The sequence below is a fragment of the Herpailurus yagouaroundi genome, unplaced genomic scaffold, assembly GCF_014898765.1.
Source record: "Herpailurus yagouaroundi ecotype Mexico unplaced genomic scaffold, PumYag 203, whole genome shotgun sequence".
Classification (NCBI taxonomy): Eukaryota; Metazoa; Chordata; class Mammalia; order Carnivora; family Felidae; genus Herpailurus; species Herpailurus yagouaroundi.
Genome location: NW_024412434.1, coordinates 13,929,699 through 13,950,426, shown reverse-complemented (window position 1 = coordinate 13,950,426; position 20,728 = coordinate 13,929,699). Strand labels below are relative to the sequence as shown.

The 20,728-nt window shown below is 41.2% G+C and overlaps 1 protein-coding gene across 1 annotated transcript in view; it reads right to left on the bottom strand.

Moving 5' to 3' along the window:
• The window catches only part of DNAJC1 (DnaJ heat shock protein family (Hsp40) member C1), a 225,763-nt gene continuing 205,035 nt past the window's right edge, over positions 1-20,728 (bottom strand). Inside the window, exons 10-12 of the mRNA XM_040451250.1 lie at positions 4,388-4,436; positions 2,655-3,115; positions 1-204 (exon numbers count right to left, since the gene is read on the bottom strand). Coding sequence (XP_040307184.1) covers positions 136-204; positions 2,655-3,115; positions 4,388-4,436 — 579 coding nt within the window. The 3' untranslated portion in view covers positions 1-135. The remainder of the gene's footprint in view (positions 205-2,654; positions 3,116-4,387; positions 4,437-20,728) is intronic.

The window sequence follows — 20,728 nt, the reverse complement described above, 5'->3', positions numbered from 1 at the left end:
TTTTTTTTTTTTTTTTTTTTTTTTACTAAGGCACATGACATATAGAAAGGTTGAGGTACAAAATGCAAATTTCTGCATAAGACTTTTAAAATAATCGTTTTGGAAAATGAAGGTGAACATCATCTTCCAGAATATTCAGCTTTTAGCTTGTTTTTTCTTTTGGACCAGTTCAACCAGCAACTTGTATCTAGCGATACAGTCTTCCTGCAGGAAGAGAAAAAGAGAGGTGAAACGGTTATTTCCACGGATCAGCGTGAGCGTCGTGGGCTTCAGCCGCGGCCTGTGCGGGGAGGCGGCCTCGTGAGCGTCTGCTCTGCCCACGGCCGGCCTGCAACCGGCTGGACGAGTCCCGCGGCCCGCACGCCGGGGCCCACGCACACCCGCCAGGGCCCCCGCCGGCCGGGGCCCACGTGCTGCCGGGTGCCCCCGGGCCAGCGGCAGTCCTGTGAGGTGCAGCGTGGGCCGCTGGCGTGAGGGGCCCGTGCTGCTGCGCGTGAGGCACACCACGGGCATCACGATGATGCCTCTCAACTCGCTAACGATAACGAGCAGCTTTCACATTTCACTGTCATCGCGCGTCCCGTCAGAGCAAGCGGACAACTTGAGGCCGGCCGGCCCCCCTGTTATTCCATCTGGGTCTGCCTCTCCTTAAGGGGCCGTGGGGACCCTCCTGTGGTGGCCGCGTCGGCCCAGCCCCCAGGACCATGGCGGGGAGTGCGCTGCCCAGATCCTGCCCGTAGCTGTGGCCACTGGGGGCGAGGAGTCGGGCCTAGAGCAGAGGCGGGCGGTGCCAGGGGGCCTCACGCTCTCCTGTCCATCAAGGGGTACTTTCTAGAGTCCGTTCCCGTTTCTGGCCAAGAGATACTCCCCTCCGTGCCGTTGGAAGCCTTCACTAACTTAAGGTCTAGGGCAACATGATCGCTGCTCCCTGGCAGATGCTTCTATCAGCCGGGGACACAGAGTGGGTGCTCATGCTCTTCCTAGGGTTCTAGCTCAGGAGTGGTATGAGGGATGCTTCTAGAAGTGCCTCTCTGGATCCCCAACGATCACGCGCATGGGGTCAGTCTTTAAAATACCAGCCTTTTCTTAATAGCTGTGCTGCCCACTGGTGAGGCCCCCGGGCATGATGCGGGGACTTCACCGGGGACCACGGCGACCCAGAGCGCTGAGCCGCAGGCCTCAGGCAAAGTCTCCTCCTTCAGGCCCAGCATCGCCAGCGGCTTGCAGGCCACGTATAGGGACTCGCTCCCTAGCAGACGAGTCAGCAGGCCACCTCTCCGGGAACTGGTTCCAATGTCAAGGCTTAAGGGGAGCACTTGTGGGACAATAAAAGGGCTGCTCGTGTCTGTTTCCAACGGGAGGGTTTCCAAACCCCGAGGCAGTGAGTTTCTGAATGTTCTATCCTTAGGAATCCACGGTTCCAGCTCCTTCATTTTAAGCCAATGTCAATTCATCACACATGTAGATGCCTGTGTCCTGACAGATGCTAGGGAAATTCAGGGAAAATAATTACTTCTGGCAAACCAGTTGGAGAGGCTGGGAGAATCTGTGTTTCTCAAATAGATCAACTGCTAATGGTTTATTTTTCTCCCCGGGAATTCTCAACTTCATCATTTTAAAGTAGGTGATAGATAACTAGACCTGTACACACGGGGACATTTATGGCCACAAGCTAGATTTTCCAACATAGAATTTCAATTAAAAAAAAATAAGAATGTAAATGAACATCAATGTGCCCAGAGGCTACTGAGTGACAGGCACAGGAGGCAGAAGAGACTCGTTCTTCTGATTTCTCCGCGTTCCTTGGTGCCTCAGACTGAGAGTATAGCGAGGAGGGAAGAAACTCAGGAGATGGTGTGTGTTTCGAGAAAGGCCCGGGTGGGAAAGCTCACACCGTGAGCCCCGCAGCATGAACTGGCAGACGGAAGGCAAAGGCTGGGGTGAGCGCTGGCTCTCTGTGGGGCACCCCGTCTGCCCGCCTAGCTGGGAACTACCTGTGGGGGTTTGTAAGCAGATACCGAGAGCCGAAAATGGGGAAAAGACTTAAAGTACAAACAGTCAAGGCTACAGGGTGGGTTGAATCCTAAATGTCATCCCTGCCCGGGCCCCCACCCCCGCCGCCAGGGCCTCGCCAGTCTGGTGCAGCTGCTGAGTCCAGAGTGATGTGCACTGTGGACCCGATGAGCAGCATGACACGGGCCGCCACGCGCTCGCCCTGGGGTAAATACGGCTCCTCGCAGAGCTGGAGGGAGACCTCCCCCGACTCTGGTTCAAGGGAGCCTCCGCCCGAGGGAGGGCCTGCCGGCCGCCAGGGCTGCTCCCGCTGCCCCAGTGATGAGGGTGCGGCCCAGCCACCCCCGTGCTCCTCAAACTGCCAGACTGGGGCGAATGCTCCAGAAGGTTGGCGGGCTTGTTGTGGGTGAAATTTATCCTCTATGCATGGGATTTTCTGAGGAAAACCAACCGGTCTGTATGGTCTCCTTAGAATCTTGACCTCATTCATGCACACTAATCAATCCGGTGCACAGACTGACCACGCTCTTAGAAGTGCACCGGACGGTCACGCAGACAGCTGTCGCTAGAGGGGTGTGCGTGAGGTGGGGGATTAGGTGGAGCTGGCCGCGCAGGTCTCGTTCTTCCCCCGCCTCACCCACCTTACTCTTAGACGGGACACATTTGGCTATTTTGTCCCAGCGGTCCGAAGATCCCTTTGGGTACTGCTGTAATGCTAATTCCAGAAGCTTCTGTTGACTCTGAGTCCATGGCTCCTCGGCAGCACGAGTTCTCTCTTTCTTCTGGCTCTCCTCATCACTGGATTCGTTTTGTTCGGAAATATCGAAGTCCTTCTGCCTCTTTCCTCTGAACTTCTCCTCGGGCTCCACCCTTGTTGCCGCCTCAGGCGGCCTGGCCGGCCTCCGCCTCCGTGGCCGGCTTTCCGGAAGCACTGCCTCCTGCTCGTAGTCATCTTCCTCCTCCTGCTCGTCCTCCTTGTCTTCCTCCCCGGCCTGCCGTGCATCTTCTCGCTGGGTGATGATGTCATCTGGCAAGGCCGTGGCGGCCCTGGTGGGCCGGAGATTCTGGGCTGTTGACTTGAGTTCGGAGAGTCTGACCATTCCTGTGAGGAAGGACACACTTTATCACACAGATGGAATGGCAAGGTCAGTGCAGGTGACAAGAGTAACAGCGGCTGTCACCAATACAGCAGTGTGGTAGGCGCTGTGCACCTACGATTCTGCTTAATTTTCACGCTGTTCTAGAAAGATAGGTGTCATTATCCTAATTCTACAGATGGCAAAAATCAGTCTCAGAGAGCAGCAGAGGTGGGATTTGAACCCAGTTCTGTCTGATTCTTTGTCCTTTGTCCTTTCCGACGCTCTGAGGGACTGAGGGCCACGTACAGAATCAGGTTGTGGCCAAAGAATGCAAAGTGGCTCTTTGACACTTTTTAGATAAGGAAGGATGTTCTTTACGATCCAGAACTGGGACGACTCATTCCATTAGCGGAGCTAAAATGGATCTGTCTAAACTCGCGCTGTGCTCACACCATTGTAGGTGAGCCACCAACGCTGTGGGACATGCTGTCTGCTCCAAGCTGCTTCCAGTGCCACTGTGCCACCACGTTGGCCAGTAAAGAGCAAACGGACTGGCTCTCAGGCGCCATCTCAGGGATGCCCCTGAATGTTCAACCATACGTCTCCTGTTCTGGTCACTTTTTAACCCCCCGCCCCCCCCAATGCTCTAGTAAGATCCCTATCTGTGCCACAGTCTACACCACACTGCCTTTTCCAGAATACACAGAGTGTCTTGCAGGAAGGCCTTTTCACATGGCCTCTCACTGCCCATTTTAGCCTCTGTGCCAACAAAGAATTGTGTTCGCAGAACAGGAATCTGGAAATGCCTTCTTTCCTGAAGCCGGCAGAGCCCCACATTGAATCCCTGCTGGGGACGGCTTTTTGAGATCTCCGGGTTTGCTCACCTGCATTGCTGTCTTTGGGACTTGTATTTAAATTAAGTTAGAAGGTTTTAGGAAGTATTCTCTTCCTGGTTCCAGGCAAACAGTATGGAGACTCTAGCAAAATTCCAGTTAGTCTTGGAGGAAACATATTTTGAGAAATGTGGGTTCTTGGGAAAGCTGCCGGTCTATTCTGAAAGACGGCTCCGTGTGCGTGGGGCTGGCAGGTGGACCGCGTGGGGGAGCCGTGTACCGCACGTTTGTGTGGCATCCAGAGGGTTCCCCCCTGCGTGCCCCTCCCCCAGTACTAGCAAAGAACTAGGTTTTTAGGGTTTTTAAACTTTTCAGGTCCATCTTAGCACCCACCCTTACAAAAAGGGATTTGTGTGGGAGAAGTCACTTCAGCTCAGTGGGGTGAAGGGGGCACTGACTCACCTGGGGAGCAGGTAACTGAATCCTTCAGTTGCTTGGCTTTGGTTGTCACCTGTTCCAAAATATAAAGGCAACGAAATCTTACTTTCCACATATCTCTTGTAGGTCAAGTGACCTATTTCACGCAAGGTCCATGTGAACGAACCGGGTTTACTGAATCTTCGGCCTAGAAGGACCCTCGTTCATCCATCCACTCATTTAGTTAAGCAACAAGGAAACTTTTGTTTGAGTATCATAAACGGTGGAGAAATTCAACTAATGTTTTAACATAAAAGTCTGTCTTTTCTTTGCATTCAAGAAACCACAAGAGCATAGTAGGCTAACGCGAGAAGAGTAGGAAGAAGAAAATACTTCTTAACACAAGGCCCACGAGACGTACGTACATGAGTGAGGGGCCACAGAAAGAGTTTCGTTCGGTCGCTGTTACTTCTTTGTTCTCTGTATAAATGGTATCACATCATTTGTCTCGTTCTATACCTTGCTTTTCATTTAGCAATGTCTTGGAGATCCACATATGGATTTCTTTTTAAATTGATATAAAATTTACATACAATTCAATATACAGATTTTAAATGTACAATTCAATGGGTTTTGACCCCCCCAAAAAGGACCTATATAACCATTCTAATTCTAATCAAATTATAGAACATTCCTGTTATCCCAGAAAGTTCTCTTCTGCCCTTAAGTTAATCTCTACTCTGCCACTGACAACATTGTTCTGATTTCTTAAAATACAGGATCAAAATTAATTAAAAAAATTAAAAATGGTTGATTGCCCAATGAATTTTCAATCAAGCCATCCTTTCCCCACTTATTCGAAATGTTAACTTTAGGGGCGCCTGGGTGGTTCAGTTGATTAAGCATCTGACGTTGGCTCAGGTCATGATCCAGCGGTTTGAGTTCGAGCCCCGTGTTGGGCTCTGTGCTGACAGCTCAGAGCCTGGAACCTGCTTCGGATTCTGTGTCTCCCTCTCTCTCTGCCCCTCCCCTGCTCACGCTCTGTCTCTCAAAATAATAAATGAACATTAAAAAAATTAAAAAGAAATGTTAACTTTATTAAAATTAGTGCCACTGTATACGTGAACTATTTTTCTACACTTTGTATTCTATCCCATTAATGCATGCATATTCTTGAATCAATGTTTCGCTGCTTTAATGAGATTTGAAAATAAAACCTCAGAAAGCCTGATTGCTAAGAACTCAGGTAGACTCATCTTGGTCCCACCTCTTCTTAGCTGGGTGATCTTAAGCAATTTCCAATCCTTTTTCTGTGTCAAGAATTACCCTCTGTAGTATGTGGATAATGCTAGTAATACCATTTGCCTATTAGGTTTTAAATTTGAAATAAGCTCTTAGCAGGATACCGAGCAGATATTCAAGTCTCAGTAAATACTACCTATTATAATTGACATGGGTCATTTGTTTTTCATTCATACAAAGGGCAGAATTAGAGAAAATATTTAAAGCCACTTAGAAACACTCTTCAATTTTATTCCCTACCTTCCTCTCTTTCCAGATGACCTTGTTTCTTATTCAATGTGAGAAAAAAGGAACATGATCCAACATGATCCTCCTTGCCTTCCAACTTTCTCAACTCAAAATTCTGATTACATCACTTTCTATCCTTCCTATCTTTTATCCCAAATCAAAGAAATTATCTTCCTTCCTCTTGAATTTTCCCATAATTATGCTCCATCTATTAATTTCCTTTGCATTCTTTCTTTTTTTCTTTTTCTTTTTTTAACGTTTATTTACTTTTGAGAGAGAGGGAGAGACAGAGTGTGTGCGAAGGGAAGGGCAGAGAGAGACACACACAGAATCGGAAGCAGGCTCCAGGCTCCGAGCTGTCAGCACAGAGCCCGACGCGGGGCTCGAACTCACGAACTGGGAGACCATGACCTGGGCTGAAGTTGGACGGTTACTGACTGAGCCACCACGGCGCCCCTAATTTCCTTTGCTTTCATCTTCACCTTCTCCCTGTCCGTCAGCTGTGTCCCATGATTCTTCACGCTGAGCTCAAGTGGCCTCCACTCCAGAAAGTGATCTTCCCTTAAGCTGTCTTTTCTACTCCTTTTGGCCTTCTCTTTCTCTGAATGTTCCTTCACTGCCCATCCCACCCCGCCCCCCATATAATGCTCCTCAACATTCCATCCTTGCCATTCATATGTTCTTTCCATTTTCTCCGTTGGTATCTCATGCCACTGGTTCAGTAACACTTTTGAAAAGGAATGATTAACCTGTATGTCTAGCCCTGACCTCTTCCTGGGAGTGGCAGTATAACAGAATTGACCACATAGCAACAATGGGTCATCAGATCGAAAGGGCCTTCGTCTACATAGCAATAAGCTTTCTTTGTACCAAGCGTTGTTCTAAGATATGTGTCTGTACAAATATTCCTCACAGCAGCCACAGTAGGTAGGTATGTAATATTACCCCCATTGTACAGAATCCGAGGCTCACAGGGCATAGAGAACATACGCAAGATTAAAAGGCTAATGGGTAGCTGAACACAGACAAGTTGGGTTCTGAAATCTTGTCTCTCAGTCCCTGTAACATGCTGCCTTTGGAATCCAAATCTCTTGTTGTATAGATGAGGACATGGGCGATGCTCCCCTTCCGCTCTGCTACGTGACTGCCCTCTTTAACTGCCACTGAATCTCTTATTTAGCGATCTCCTAGTTCCTCAAACCAAACTAACCGACTTGTCTGCTTTTGCTTCCTTTTCTTGATAGAACTGTCATCCCAGTCACCCAGGCTCACGACCCGAGTCCAGTTGTGGACCTTTGCCTCCCGCCCCCGCCAGCTGCTACACGCTCCACAATGTCAACCCCGTCTGTTCCCTGCTCACAAATCACACCTCCTCTCTTAGTTCTTCATTCTCCCGTGGCTGGATGAATGTAACAGCCTTCTAACTGGACACCTACTTACCAATAATTTTTATAGATTAATACCCCTAAAGCAGAGTTCTGATCAGATTCCTTTCATGGCGCATCACTGATTATGTAATGTTTAATTCTTAACCTGACATGCAAAGAGATCCACAATTTGTGGTCTGTTCTCTTTCCTGTGGTAGCTTTCCTTTGAGCAGAACTGAATAATTAATGCTCCCCCAGACAGAAATTTCCCTACCCTGTACTTTTTGCCATCCTTAACATTGCCTGAAACGATTTTCCTTTCTTCATCAACCCTCCCCTTAAATATCTCTCTCTAGAGCCAAACCATCCTTCAAGGTACTCTCAGGTGTAACTTTCTTCTTGAAGACTTCCTGGTGTTCACTACCAGGGTGACCAACTCTGGTGACAATTAATCCTTCTTCTCTCTCAATTTCTATTGTGTTTTTTAAAGATTTAATTATCTTTTTCTCTTTTGTCACATAGTTCTATGAATTTTATTTATTTATTAAACTTGAGAGAGAGAGAGAGAGAGAGAGAGAGAGAGAGAGAGAATGAGTTCGAGCAGGGGAGGGGCAGAGAGAGAGGGAGAGAGAGTCCCAAGCAGGCTTCACATCCTCAGCGCAGAGCCCATTGTGGGGCTAGATCTCACAAACCTGCGAGATCATGACCTGAGCTGAAATCAAGAGTCAGACGCTTGACTGAACTACTGAGGCACCTTAAACACACTCAGAGAGGTTCAAGTAACTACCGCCACATCTAAGATGTGAGATAATTCTCTTTTTTCTTGGACTTGTTTTCTTATTTAACAAAACATTTTGGAGATTATTACAGAATAGTACACAAAGATCTTTTTTTTTTTTTTTTTAAATAGCTTAACTGAAATGTCATTCACATACCATACAATTCACCCACTTGAAGTGACAATTCAGTGGTTTTAGTATATTGGTATGTATAACCATCATCATGGCCAACGTCAGAACATTTTTATCACATCGGAAAGAAGTGCAGTACCCTGTAGGTATCGTCCTCTGTTCTCCCCCTCCTACCCCGTCACTCAGCAAGCAATAAACAACCATAAATCTACTTTCTGTCTCCATAGCTGTTCCTGTTCTGGGCTTTCATATGGATGGAATCATATCATGTATAGATTTTTTTGTGGCTGGCTTCTTTCCCTTAGGGTAATGTTTTCCAGGTTCATCCACGTTGTAGTATATATGAGTACTTCATTCCTTTTTGCTGAATAATATTCCACTGTATGAATATACCACATTTTGTTTATCCATTCATCATTTGATAAACATTTGTGTTGTTTTAGTCTTTCTGGCTATTATGAATAATGCTGCTGTAAACATTTGTGGATATGTTTTTGCTTGGGCAAACTGTTTTCATTTATCTTGGGTATATACCTAGGAGTGGAACTGTGGAGACATATGGTAATTCTATGTTTAACTTTTTGAGGAGCTGCCATACTGTTTTCCAATATGGCTGTACCATTTTATATTTACATCAGCAGTGTATGACGCTTCTGATTTTTCTACATCTTGGCAAACATTTGTTATTATCCAACTTTTTGATTCTAGCCATCTTAGTGGGTGTGAAGTAGTATCTTGTGCTTTTGATTTGCATTTCCCTAATGACTAATGATACTGAGCATTTTTTCATTGGCCGTTTTTATAACTTCTTTGGAGAAATGTCTATTCAGATCCTTTCTCCACTTTTTTAAAAATTTGGGTTATTTCGCTTATTATTTAGTTGTAAAGAGCTCTTTATATATTTTGGATAAAAGCCCTTTATCAGATAAATGATTTGCAAATATTTTCTCCCATTCTGTGGGTTATCTTTGTACTTTCTTAATGGTGTCCTGTGAAGCATGGAGTTTTTAATTCTGATGAGGTTCAATTATAGTTTTATAATTTTATAGTTTTTAATTATAGTTTTAGCTCTTATATTTATGGTAATATTGCTATCTTGACAATTAAGACTTCTGATCCATGGACAGGGGATATTTTTCCACTTCTTTTGAACCTCAGTTTCTTTCAACAGTGTTTTGTCATTTTCAGAGTTTGTACTTCTTTTGTTAAATTAATACCTAAGTATTTTATTCTTTGTGATGCTATTTATGAATGAAATTATTTTATTAATTTAATTTTCAGGTTGTTCACCGCAGGTTTATAAAAATAAAACTGATTTTTGCATATTGATATGTATCCTCCAATCTTTACTGAAGTCATTAGTTCCAATAGTTTTTTTTTAGTGAATTCCTTAGGATTTTGTATATATAAAATCATGTCATCGGCAGACAGGGACACTTTACTTCCTTTTCAATCTTATTTTTTTTTCTGCCTGACTTCCTTGACTAGACCTGTAGTTCAATGTTGAAAAAAGTGGTGAGAGCGGTCATCCTTGTCTTCTTTCTTATCAGGAAAACATCCCCTCTTACACCAGTAAGCTGATGTTAACTGTGGGTTTTAGTAGACACTCTCAGGTCGAGGTATTCTCTTTTATTCCTAATTTGGTGAGTGTTTTTATCATGCAAGGGTGCTGGCTTTTGTCATATGCTTCTATTGAGATGATTTGTGCTATTTGCTTTTTTAGTCTATTGGATACCATGTCTTTAATAGTTGATTTTCAGCTGTTGAATCACCTTTGCATTTCCTGAGTTAAACCCTACTTGATCAGGGTATCAGATTATTTTTATAAGTTGCTGGATTTAGTTTGCTGTATTTTGTCTAGGATTTTTGCATTCGTACTCATAAAAAATTCGTCTACAGTTTTCTTGTAATTTTCTGGTTTGGTATAAGGCTAATAGTGGCTTCATAAAATGAGTTGGGAAGTATTCACTCTCTTGTATTTTTTTTTTTTAATGTCTATTTTTGAGAGAGAGAGAGAGTGAGAGAGAGCGAGAGCACACACGCGCTAGTAGGGGAGGGGCACGGAGAGAGGGAGACACAGAATCTGAAGCAGGCTCCAGGGTCTGAGCTGTCAGCACAGAGCTCAACACAGGGCTTAAAATCATGACCTGAGCTGAAGTCAGAGGCTCAACCAACTGAGCCACTCAGGTGCCCCCACTCTCTTCTATTTTTAGAAGATTTTGTAAAGTACTAGTATTCTTTAAATTGGTAGAATTCAGTGGTGAAGCCATCTGGATCTGGGCTTTTCTTTGTAGGTAGGTATTTTAAGTACTTGTTCACTTTCTACACTTGTTATAATTTCAATTGTCTACTTCTTGATTCAGTTTTAATAGTTTGTCTTTCTAGGAATTTGTCCATTTCGTCAATATCTATTAGAAAAATAGATATCTGGGGCACCTGGGTAGCTCAGTCGGTTAAGCATCTGACTCTTGATTTCTGCTCAGGTCATGATCTCACAGTTTGTGAGTTCCAGCCCCACATTGGGCTCTGAGCTGACAGTGCGGGTCCTGCTTGAGATTCTCTCTCTCTCTCTGCCCCTCTCCTGCTCATGCTCGCTCTCTTTCAAAATAAATAAGTAAAAAAGCATTAAAAAATAGGTATATAATTTCTTGGCATATACTTGTTCCTGGTATAGTATTCCTTTACAAAGCCCTTTTTATTTCTATACAGTTGGTAGTAATGTCCTTTTTCTCATTTCTGATTGATTCTAGCAGTTTGAGTCCTTTCTTCCCCTGTTGGTCAATCTAGCTAAATGTCAATTTTATTACTATTTTCAAAGCATCAACTTTGAATTCACTGATTTTTCTCTATTGATTCTCTAGTCTCTAATTTCTGCCCTACTGGTTATTTCCTTTCCTCTCCTTGTTTTAAGTGTAGTTTGTTATTTTTCCAGTGCCTTAAGGTAGAAAGGTAGATTTGGGATCTTTCTTCTTTCTTAATAAAGGCATTGAAAGCTATAAACTTCCCTCTACGCACTGCATTAGCTGCATTCCCTAAGTTTTGGTGCATTAGGTCTTCATTTTCATTCATGTTTAAGAATTTGGATTCCCCTTGTAATTTCTTCTTTGACTCACTTTGTCTGCTGTTTAATTTTGTCATATTTGTTGATATTCCCACTCCCCCCCCCCCCGTTAACTTATTTCTAATTTCATTCCTTTGGGATCAGAAAACATATTTTGCATTATTATGGATAGGCCCAGTAATTCTGGATGATAGTGGTATTTGTAGGACTCCTCTTCTCTTTACCTGACCACACCGAGCTGTTGAAAACCACTAATTGCTGACAGATGCTCTACTGTTTACAAGATGCCCTGGTGCATAAATTGCTCTACAAACAAGTGAAATCAAATTGTGGCTCCTTTGAAGGAAAGTTTCTGAGGTCAGTGTTTCATATTTGTTTTGACCTCAGGAGGGCTCCTCCAAGAGAATGTATTCATGAGTGGGTTTGAGCATACATGGTTAGTTACTTCTTGTGCTGAGAGAATTCTGAATACAGTATATATCAAAATCTGGCCTGTCTACCACAGAAAACAAATAGCTGCTATAATCTGAGTCCTTTAAATCCTTAGCATCTAACAATGAAACTAATGGGATGTCACCACAGTTATCTTTGAACCATATTTTTCTCCCACTTAAAAGGCAACTTAGAACTTATTAGAAAAAAGCAAAGCACAACTGTGACTTTTCCAGTTCTATGTGGTAAAGGAGTTCCTTTAATATTCTAGCCTCTTTGTCAAGTTCACATTTCCTGGTGTCATTAAACAGTTGTATGACAATGATTACAGCAATGATCCCCTTTCTTTGAGAATTTCTCTTCATTGGCCTTTGTCTCAGGAGAAAACATGTATATGGCAATAATCACAAAATAATTGTTTTGGGGGCAAGTGTGGCATCCTCAGCATATTATTTACGATTCTAAGCAGATAAAGATGTTTCTAAACAAGTGATGGTCTAATATAAAGCTTAAAGGCCAGGATGTCCCTGAGTATGATAGTAGGTCACCTCAGGAAAGTCAGATTATCTTTCAGTGACCATGGTCATCGCTAAATCCAATTTTCCCCTATGGATCTAGATGACTTCAATTCCATGGATGTCAATTTACTGTTTTGTTTAGGTACAGCTGACAAAACTGTACTAAAATTGTAAGATGTTTACAGTGCACATGATAATTTTGTATTTATATCCACCGTGAAAGAATTTCCCCCATTGAGTTAATTAACCATATTCATCACCTCATGTATTGACTTATTTTTGGTGAGAACATTTAAGTTCTACTCTCTTAGCAAGTTCTAATTATATACCACCGTGTTGTCAACTATAGTTGCCCCTGGCAACTACTTTTCTATGATTTGTTTCTATGAGTTTGACTATTTTTTTTGGCTAGATCATATTCCTGTGTGTGCGTGTGTCTTTATGTATTTGTATGTGTATATACACACATATATATAAAATCACATTTTCATTATCTATTCATCTGAAAGACACTTAGGTTGTTTCTGTACCTTGGCTAATTGTGAATATTGCTGCTATGAACATGGAATATGGTTATCTCATCGAGATCACGATTTACATTCTTTGGATAGATAGCCAGAAGTGGGACTGCCAAATCATATGGTAGTTCTATTTTTCTAAAAAAATATCCAGGTGACTTTTTGTAATGTTTATTTGTTTTTTATGTGGGGGCAGAGAAAGGAAGAAAGAGAGAATGCCAAGTAGGCTCCGTGCTATCAGCACGGAGCCCAACACAGGGCTCAAACTCATAAACCCTGAGGTCATGACCTGAGTCGAAATCAAGAGTGGAGTGCTTGACCAACTGAGCTGCCCAGTGACCTTGGTAATTCTATTTTTAATTTTTTGAGGAACGTACTAGTTTACGTTTCCACCAACAGTGTACAAGTGTCCTCGTTTCTCCACATCTTCACCAGCATTATCTCTCTCTTTTTTTTTTTTTTTGCTCTTGCATTATAGGAGTTCCTTATATATTTAAATATTAGCCTCTTATTGGATATGTGGTTTACAGAGTATTTCCTTCAATTCCATAGGTTTCTTTTCCATGTTGTTGATGGTTTTCTTGCTATGCAGGCTTTAGATTTGATATAGTCCCACTTGTTTACTTTTGCTTTTGTTGCTTTGCTTTTGGTGTCAAATCCAAAAAAATCATCACTAAAATTAATGTCATTGGGATTACCCCCCAGTCTTCTAGGAGTTTTAGGGTTTCAGGTCTTCAAGTTCTTAATCCATTTTGAGTTGATTTTTGTGTAGGGGGTCCAATTTCATTCTTTTCCATGTGCTGTCCAGTTTACCAGGCACCATTTATTGAAGGGACTGCCCTTTCTCATTGTATATTCTTTGCCAAAGATTAGTTGACCATATATGTGTGGGTTTATTTGTAGCCTCTACCCTGTTCCGTTAATCAGTTCGTCTGTTTTTATGCTAGTACCATATTGTTTTGATTACTACAGCTTTGTAATATAGTTTAAAACTGAAAGTGTGATGCCTCCAGCTTTGTTCTTCTCAAAATTATTTTGGCTACTGGTGGTCTTTTGGGGTTCCATACTGATTTTAGGATTGTTTGTTCTATTTCTGTGAAGAATGCCAGTGGAATTTTGATAGGGAGTATATTGGATCTGTAGATTGCTTTGGGTAGTATGGGCATTTTAACAATATTATTTCTTCCAATTCATGAGTACAGAATATATCTCCATTTATTTGTGTCCTCTTTGATTTCTTTCATCAATGTCTTGTAGTTTTCAGTATGCAGGTCTTTTGTCTCCTTTGTTAAATTTATTCCTAGTATTTTACTTTTTTGATGCTATTGTAGATGGAATTGTTTTAAGTTCTCTTTCTGATAGTATGTTGTTCATATACAGATACACAACTGATTTTTGTGTACTGATTTTGTATCGTGAAAATTTACTGAAATAGTTGACTGGTTCTAACCATTTTTTGGTGGAGTCCTCAGGGTCTTCTATATATAATATCATGTCATCTGCAGAGATGACATTGGAGGTGACATGGTCATCACCAGATCTCTCTGGTGATTTCCATAATGAAAATTTCAGTTACTCATTCTGCTTTTATATCATGTGCAATTGTAGAAGATGTAGTCTCGTGCTCTCTCTCAAAAATAAACAAACATTAAAAAAATTATACATGTGTTTTAATAGTTATATGGATTGTAGAATTGTAGGAAAATTTGTTTTCCCATGTTCTGATTCCAAGTAGGAAACATTTTATAATCCTTCTTCTTAATATAGCTATAGCTAAATTTATCTTTAAAATTCGTATGAAATAGGGGCTCTACAATCAAATCTGGGACATATGGCATAGGTTGGGATGGATGAAAAACATCCAAAATAGGTTTTATTCCTTCTAGTAAAAACACTGATGAAAGTAAAGGAAAATTAAAATAGTAAAATGAAAATTATATTCTATAAGGTACAATTAGGATCAGAGGAGTATAAATATGCCACCATGTAACTCTCAATATACAGAAGAATTTTCCAATTTTCTGAGCTATATAAAGTGTATCCTCAATTCCTGGCATCTTCAGATAACTCAGAAAATAAATGATGACTACTAGTGATAATCTCAAATCCTATTTTTCAAATTCTGGCTGATTTGATGACATTTTAAGTATTACTCTAATATTAAAAATTGTGTAACTGAAGTTCATATTTTCATTCAGTTGTATTTAATTTTGGCCAACTCTCTATATGAACTGAGCACTCATTATAACTGAGAACTACTGTACCTTTCAAGTACAGAGGGCACTGTTATCTGAACATTAAATAAACTACCTGAGAATGTTTCCCACTGGTAGAAAACAGTGTTCATTCTTTTCTTTTATCTTTATTTATTTTTTAATGTTTATTTTTTAAATCTAATTTATTGTCAAGTTGGCTAACATACAGTGTATACAGTGTGCTCTTGGTTTTGAGGGCAGATTCCCCTGACTCATCACTTACACACAACACCCAGTGCTCATTCCAACACATGCCCTCTTCAATGCGCATCTCCCATTTTCCCCTCTACCCTGCTCCCCCCACCCATCCACCCTCAGTTTGGTCCCTGTATTTAAGAGTCTCTTATGGTTTGCCTCCCTCCCTCTCTGTTTGTAACTATTTTTTTCCCCTTCCCTTCCCCCATGTTCTTCTGTTAAGTTTCTCAAGTTCCACATACTAGTGAAAACATGTATCTGTCTTTCTCTGACTGACTTATTTCACTTAGCATAATACCCTCCAGTTCCATCCACGTTGCTGAAAATGGCAGGATTTCATCCTTTCTCATTGCCAAGTAGTATTCATATACACATATATATTCAATATATTCATATTCATATAGATGTACATATATACATATATATACATATACATTCAAATATATATACGCACATATATATGTATACACACCACATCTTCTTAATCCATTCATCAGTTGATGGACATTTAGGTTCTTTCCATAATTTGGTTAATGTTGAAAGTGCTGCTGTAAACATTGGGGTACACATGCCCCTATGAATCAGCACTCCTGTATCCTTTGGATAAATTCCTAGTAGTGCTATTGCTGGGTCATAGGGTAGTTCTATTTTTAATTTTTTGAGGAACCTCCACACTGTTTTCCAGAGTGGCTGCACCAGTTTGCATTCCCACCAACAGTGGAGGGTTCCCATTTCTCCACATTCTTGCCAGCATCTGTTGTTTCCTGAATTGTTAATTTTAGCCACTCTGACTAGTGTAAGATAGTATCTCAGTGTGGTTTTGATTTGTATTTCCCTGATGATGAGTGATGCTAAGCATCTTTTCATGTGTCTGTTGGCCATCTGGATGTCTTCTTTGGAAAAGTGTCTGTTCATGTCTTCTGCCCATTTCTTTCCATTTTCAATCCGAAAAACTGGATTGTTTTTCAGGTGTTGAGTTTGGTAAGTTTCCTTATAGATTTTGGATACTAATCCTTTATCCGATATGTCATTTGCAAATATCTTTTCCCATTCTGTTGGTTGCCTTTTAGTTTTGTTGATTGTTTCCTTTGCAGTGCAGAAGCTTTTTATCTTGATGAGGTCCTAATAGTTCATTTTTGCTTTTAATTCCCTTGTCTTTGGAGACATGTCCAGCAAGAAGTTGCTGTGGCTGAGTTCAAAGAAGTTGTTGCCTATTTTCTCCTCCAGGGTTTTGATGGTTTCCTATTTCACATTTAGGTCTTGTGTCCATTTTGAGTTTATTTTTGTGTATGGTAAGAAAGTGGTCCGGTTTCATTCTTCTTCATGTTGCTGTCTAGTTCTCCCAGCACATTTGCTAAAGAGACTGTCTTTTTTCCATTGGATACTCTTTCCTGCTTTGTCAAAGATTAGTTGGCCATACATTTGTGGGTCCAATTCTGGGTTCTCTATTCTATTCCATTGGTCTATGTGTCTGTTTTTTGAGCCATACCATACTGTCTTGATGATCACAGTTTTGTAGTAGAGGCTAAAGTCTGGGATTGTGATGGCTCCTGCTTTGTTTTGCTTTTTCAGCATTACTTTGGCTATTTAGGGTCTTTTGTGGTTCCATGCAGATCTTAGGATTTTTTTGTTCTAGCTTTGAGAAGAATGCTGGTGCAATTTTGATTGGGATTGCATTGAATGTATAGATAGCTTTGGGTAGTATTGACACTTTACAACACTTACTCTTCCAATCCATGAATATAGAATGTTTTTCCATTTCTTTGTGTCTTCTTCAATGTCCTTCATTAGTTTTCAGCATACAGATCTTTTACATCTTTGGTTAGGTTTATTCCTAGGTATTTTATGGTTCTTGGTGCAATTGTAAATGGGATCGAGTTCTTGATTTCTCCTTCTGTTGCTTCATTATTGGTGTATAGAAATGCAACTGACTCTGTACATTGATTTTATATCCTGTGACTTTGCTGAACTCATGTATCAGTTCTAGCAGGTTTTTGGTGGAGTCTTTTGCGTTTTCCATGTAGAGTATCATGTCATCTGTGAAAAGTGAAAGGTTGACGACTTCTTTGCCGATCTGGATGCCTTTTATTTCACTTTGTTGTCTGATTGCTGAGGCTAGGACTTCCAACACTATGTTAAACAACAGTGGTGAGAGTGGACATCCATGTCGTGTTCCTGATTTCAGGGGGAAAGCTCTCAGTTTTTACCCATTGAGGATGATATGAGCTGTGGGCTTTTCACATATGGCTTTTATGATGCTTAGGTATGTTCCTTCTATCCCGACTTTCTTGAGGGTTTTTATTAAGAAAGGATGTTGTGTTTTGTCAAATGCTTTTTCTGCATCTATTGACAGGATCATATGGTTCTTATCCTTTATCAATGTGATGTATCACATTGATTTGCAAATATTGAACTAGCCCTGCAGCCCAGGAATGAATCCCACTTGGTCATGGTGAATAATTCTTTTTATATGCTGTTGAATTCAATTTGCTGGTATCTTGTTGAGAATTTTTGCATCCATGTTCATCAGGGATATTGGCCTGCAATTCTCCTTTTTTGCGGGGTCTCTGTCTGGGAGAAAGAGAGAAAAAGAGAGCACGAGAGCAGGGGAGGGGCAGAGAGAGAAGATGACACAGAATGTGAAGCAGGCTCCAGACTCTGAGCTGTCAGCACGGAGCCTGATATGGGGCTCAAACTTACAAACTATGAGATAATGACCTGAGCTGAAGTCAGATACTTAACCAACTGAGCCACCCAGGCGCCACTTTTCATTCTTATTATTTCTCCAATGTCTAAATTTTTCTATGTTTTCTCTGGACAGAAAAATATAAGAAATAATAAAAGTGCCCATCTAAACCATTTAAAAAAGAGTGTGTTGTGCTAACTTCCTGATTAGCTTTATAAGTAATGTAGATGTTTTGGTTATTGAGTTGTTGGAAAGCCTTATATATTTTAGAGATTAATTTTTTATCAGATATAAAGTTTGCAAATATTTTCCCTTAGTCTGTAGGTTATCCTTCACTCTTTGAATTGTTTTCTTTGCTGTGCAGAGCTTCTTAGTTTGATATGGTCCCACTTATTTTAGTTCTTGTTGCCTGTGCTTTTGGTATTATATCAATGAAATCAATGCCAAGACCAATGTCATGATGCTTTCCCCTATTCTAAGAGTTTTAGTTTTAGGTCTTATGTTTGACTTTTAACCCATTTTGAGTTGACTTTTTACATGGTGTAAGAGTCCAGTTTCATTTTTCTGCATGTGGTTATCATGCAGATTCCTAACATCATTGCTGAAGAGGCTACTCTTTCCTCGTTGTGTACAGTTGGTATCCTTTTTGAAGATCAGTTAGCTGTATATATGTGTATTTATTTCTGGGCTCTCTATTCTGTTCCATTGTCTGCTCATCATTTTTATGTGAGTACCACACTGTTTTAATTACTGTAGCTTTGTAATATATTTTGAAATCAGGAAGTCTGATGCCTCTAGCTTTGTTCTTCTTTCTCAAGATCGTGTTGGCTACTTGGTGTTCTTTGTAGTTCCATACAAATTTTAGGATTGTTTTTCCTATTTCTGTAAATCAATAAAGCCTTTATAATTAAAAAAAATGAAGAGTCAGGTAGGTATATATACACTGATACAGAAAAACATTAAAGGTAACATATTCTGTTTCCTTAGATTTTTAAAAATAGTTTTAAAAATCAAGGTAATACATGTTCATAGCTTAAAAAAGAAAAGCAGTAACCAACAAGGGCTTACGATGAAAAGCAATGTACCCTACATCCTGAGGCAATAATTTATGTTCACAGTTCTTCTGAAGATTACAGTGTGTGCGTGTGTGTGCACGTGTGTATGCTTTGAGTTAAACTTCTTTTTCCCACCTCTCCCAATAACCCTTGGACCAAACTACCATTATCTTTTGCAAGAACAACTGAAATAGCCTTTTACTTGGCCTGCCTTCACACACTTTCCCTGCTACGGTGTCTTCTCCACAAAGTAGTCAGAATGACCTGTTTAGATCTTGCACTCCTTTACTCAAAATCTTCCAGTGCTGCAACCATCTCACTCAGAGTAAAATCCAGGATCTTTATCCTGGCCAGCAAGGTCCTATATCATCTGGCCCTCCACTGCCTCTTGTCCTCATCTTCTGTAATCCTGTCTACTCACTCTGTCAGCCATATTGGCCTCTATGCTGGACTCTGCACACCCCACGGAGGTCCTTGGTCTTAAAGCTTTTGTAAGTGCCTTACCCTCTACCTGGAACACTTTTTCTCAGACAACCTTGCTCCTTTACTTGCTTTGTGTCCCTGCTCCTATATTACCTATTTGAGAGACCTTCCTCAGAACCCCACTTTTAATTGCAATTCCCTTTGGTCTCTAACCTCTTAATCTGTTGTATATATATATATATTTATCTTGTCACTATCTACAATTTTCCTTTTACTCCATCCCCAGGTTCTTTCCACTGTGCTTTGCCACCATCTTTGGGGCTGTTGTCTTTGCCTGCAAGGTTGCAGCTTGGCTGCAGGCAAATTTTGTATTTCAGCGCAGTAGAAGGGAAAAGTGAATAAGAGCTCCTATGAACACACATCATTTCAATTATGTTCCTCTGAAAAGAAATTAGTAACTTAGAGCAGAGGTTTGGGGGACTTGGACAAATTGTTGCTGGGCAGCTTGCCATCGTCTTCTGCAACTTGTTGATTTTAAAAATTGGAAAACCATCTGTAAAACACATAAAATGTTTCAAATATGAAAAGCCATTTTGTAAGATATTATAAATTATGATCTGGTACATATTACTCACTGTAGAGACAAGTACTGTGCTGTGAACACGCTTCTTGTGCTACTCAAAGGAGAATGGTCACAATATCAAATTATTTGGCTGTATTACTCTACTTTCTAATATACTTAAATTTAGACTTTGCCTTTTTTGTATGGTTTTCTGTTGTCTGTGGAGTTTCTGGTTGCCTTTTTCCATATATAAAAGTTTTTCCAAGTTTTCAGCCATACTTTCTAGTCTATAAAATTTCCCTTTCTTTAAGGGTTGCTGTCAAACAATCCTTCATTCTCCTACTTCAACGTGAACATACAGTAAAACCTTGGATTGCGAGTAACCTGTTCTGCAAGTGTTCCCCAAGATGAGCAAACCTTTCTAATAAATTTTAACTTGATAAACGAGCGATATCTTGCAATACGAGTAGTACGTATGCCGAACACCACATGATCACAACTGAGCTAATGGTTCTTCTCTCTCTCTCACTTGGCATTGTGGGTGTTCATCTCCCATGCTCGGATGCTCGGTCTCAGGCCGTGGTGTTTGGCAGAAATTAGTGATTTTTCAGAACATCGGAAGGTGCCCACACTAGTATATTTTTTGGCACTTCAAAGCACCTATGGACAGTCCTTTGCTCTTCCCCACAAGAGTAAGCTTAGGAATGCTTTGCTTCATTCTAGGTCAGGCTGCCTGCAGATATAGACCCTTTCCTCTGTTGCCTTATTGTCAGTTACATTAAATACAGTATATTGCAAGTTTATTAATATGGCACTGTAGTCAACATCCACATGAGCATATACAACAGCCCTCATGCAGAAAAAGGTTGAAAA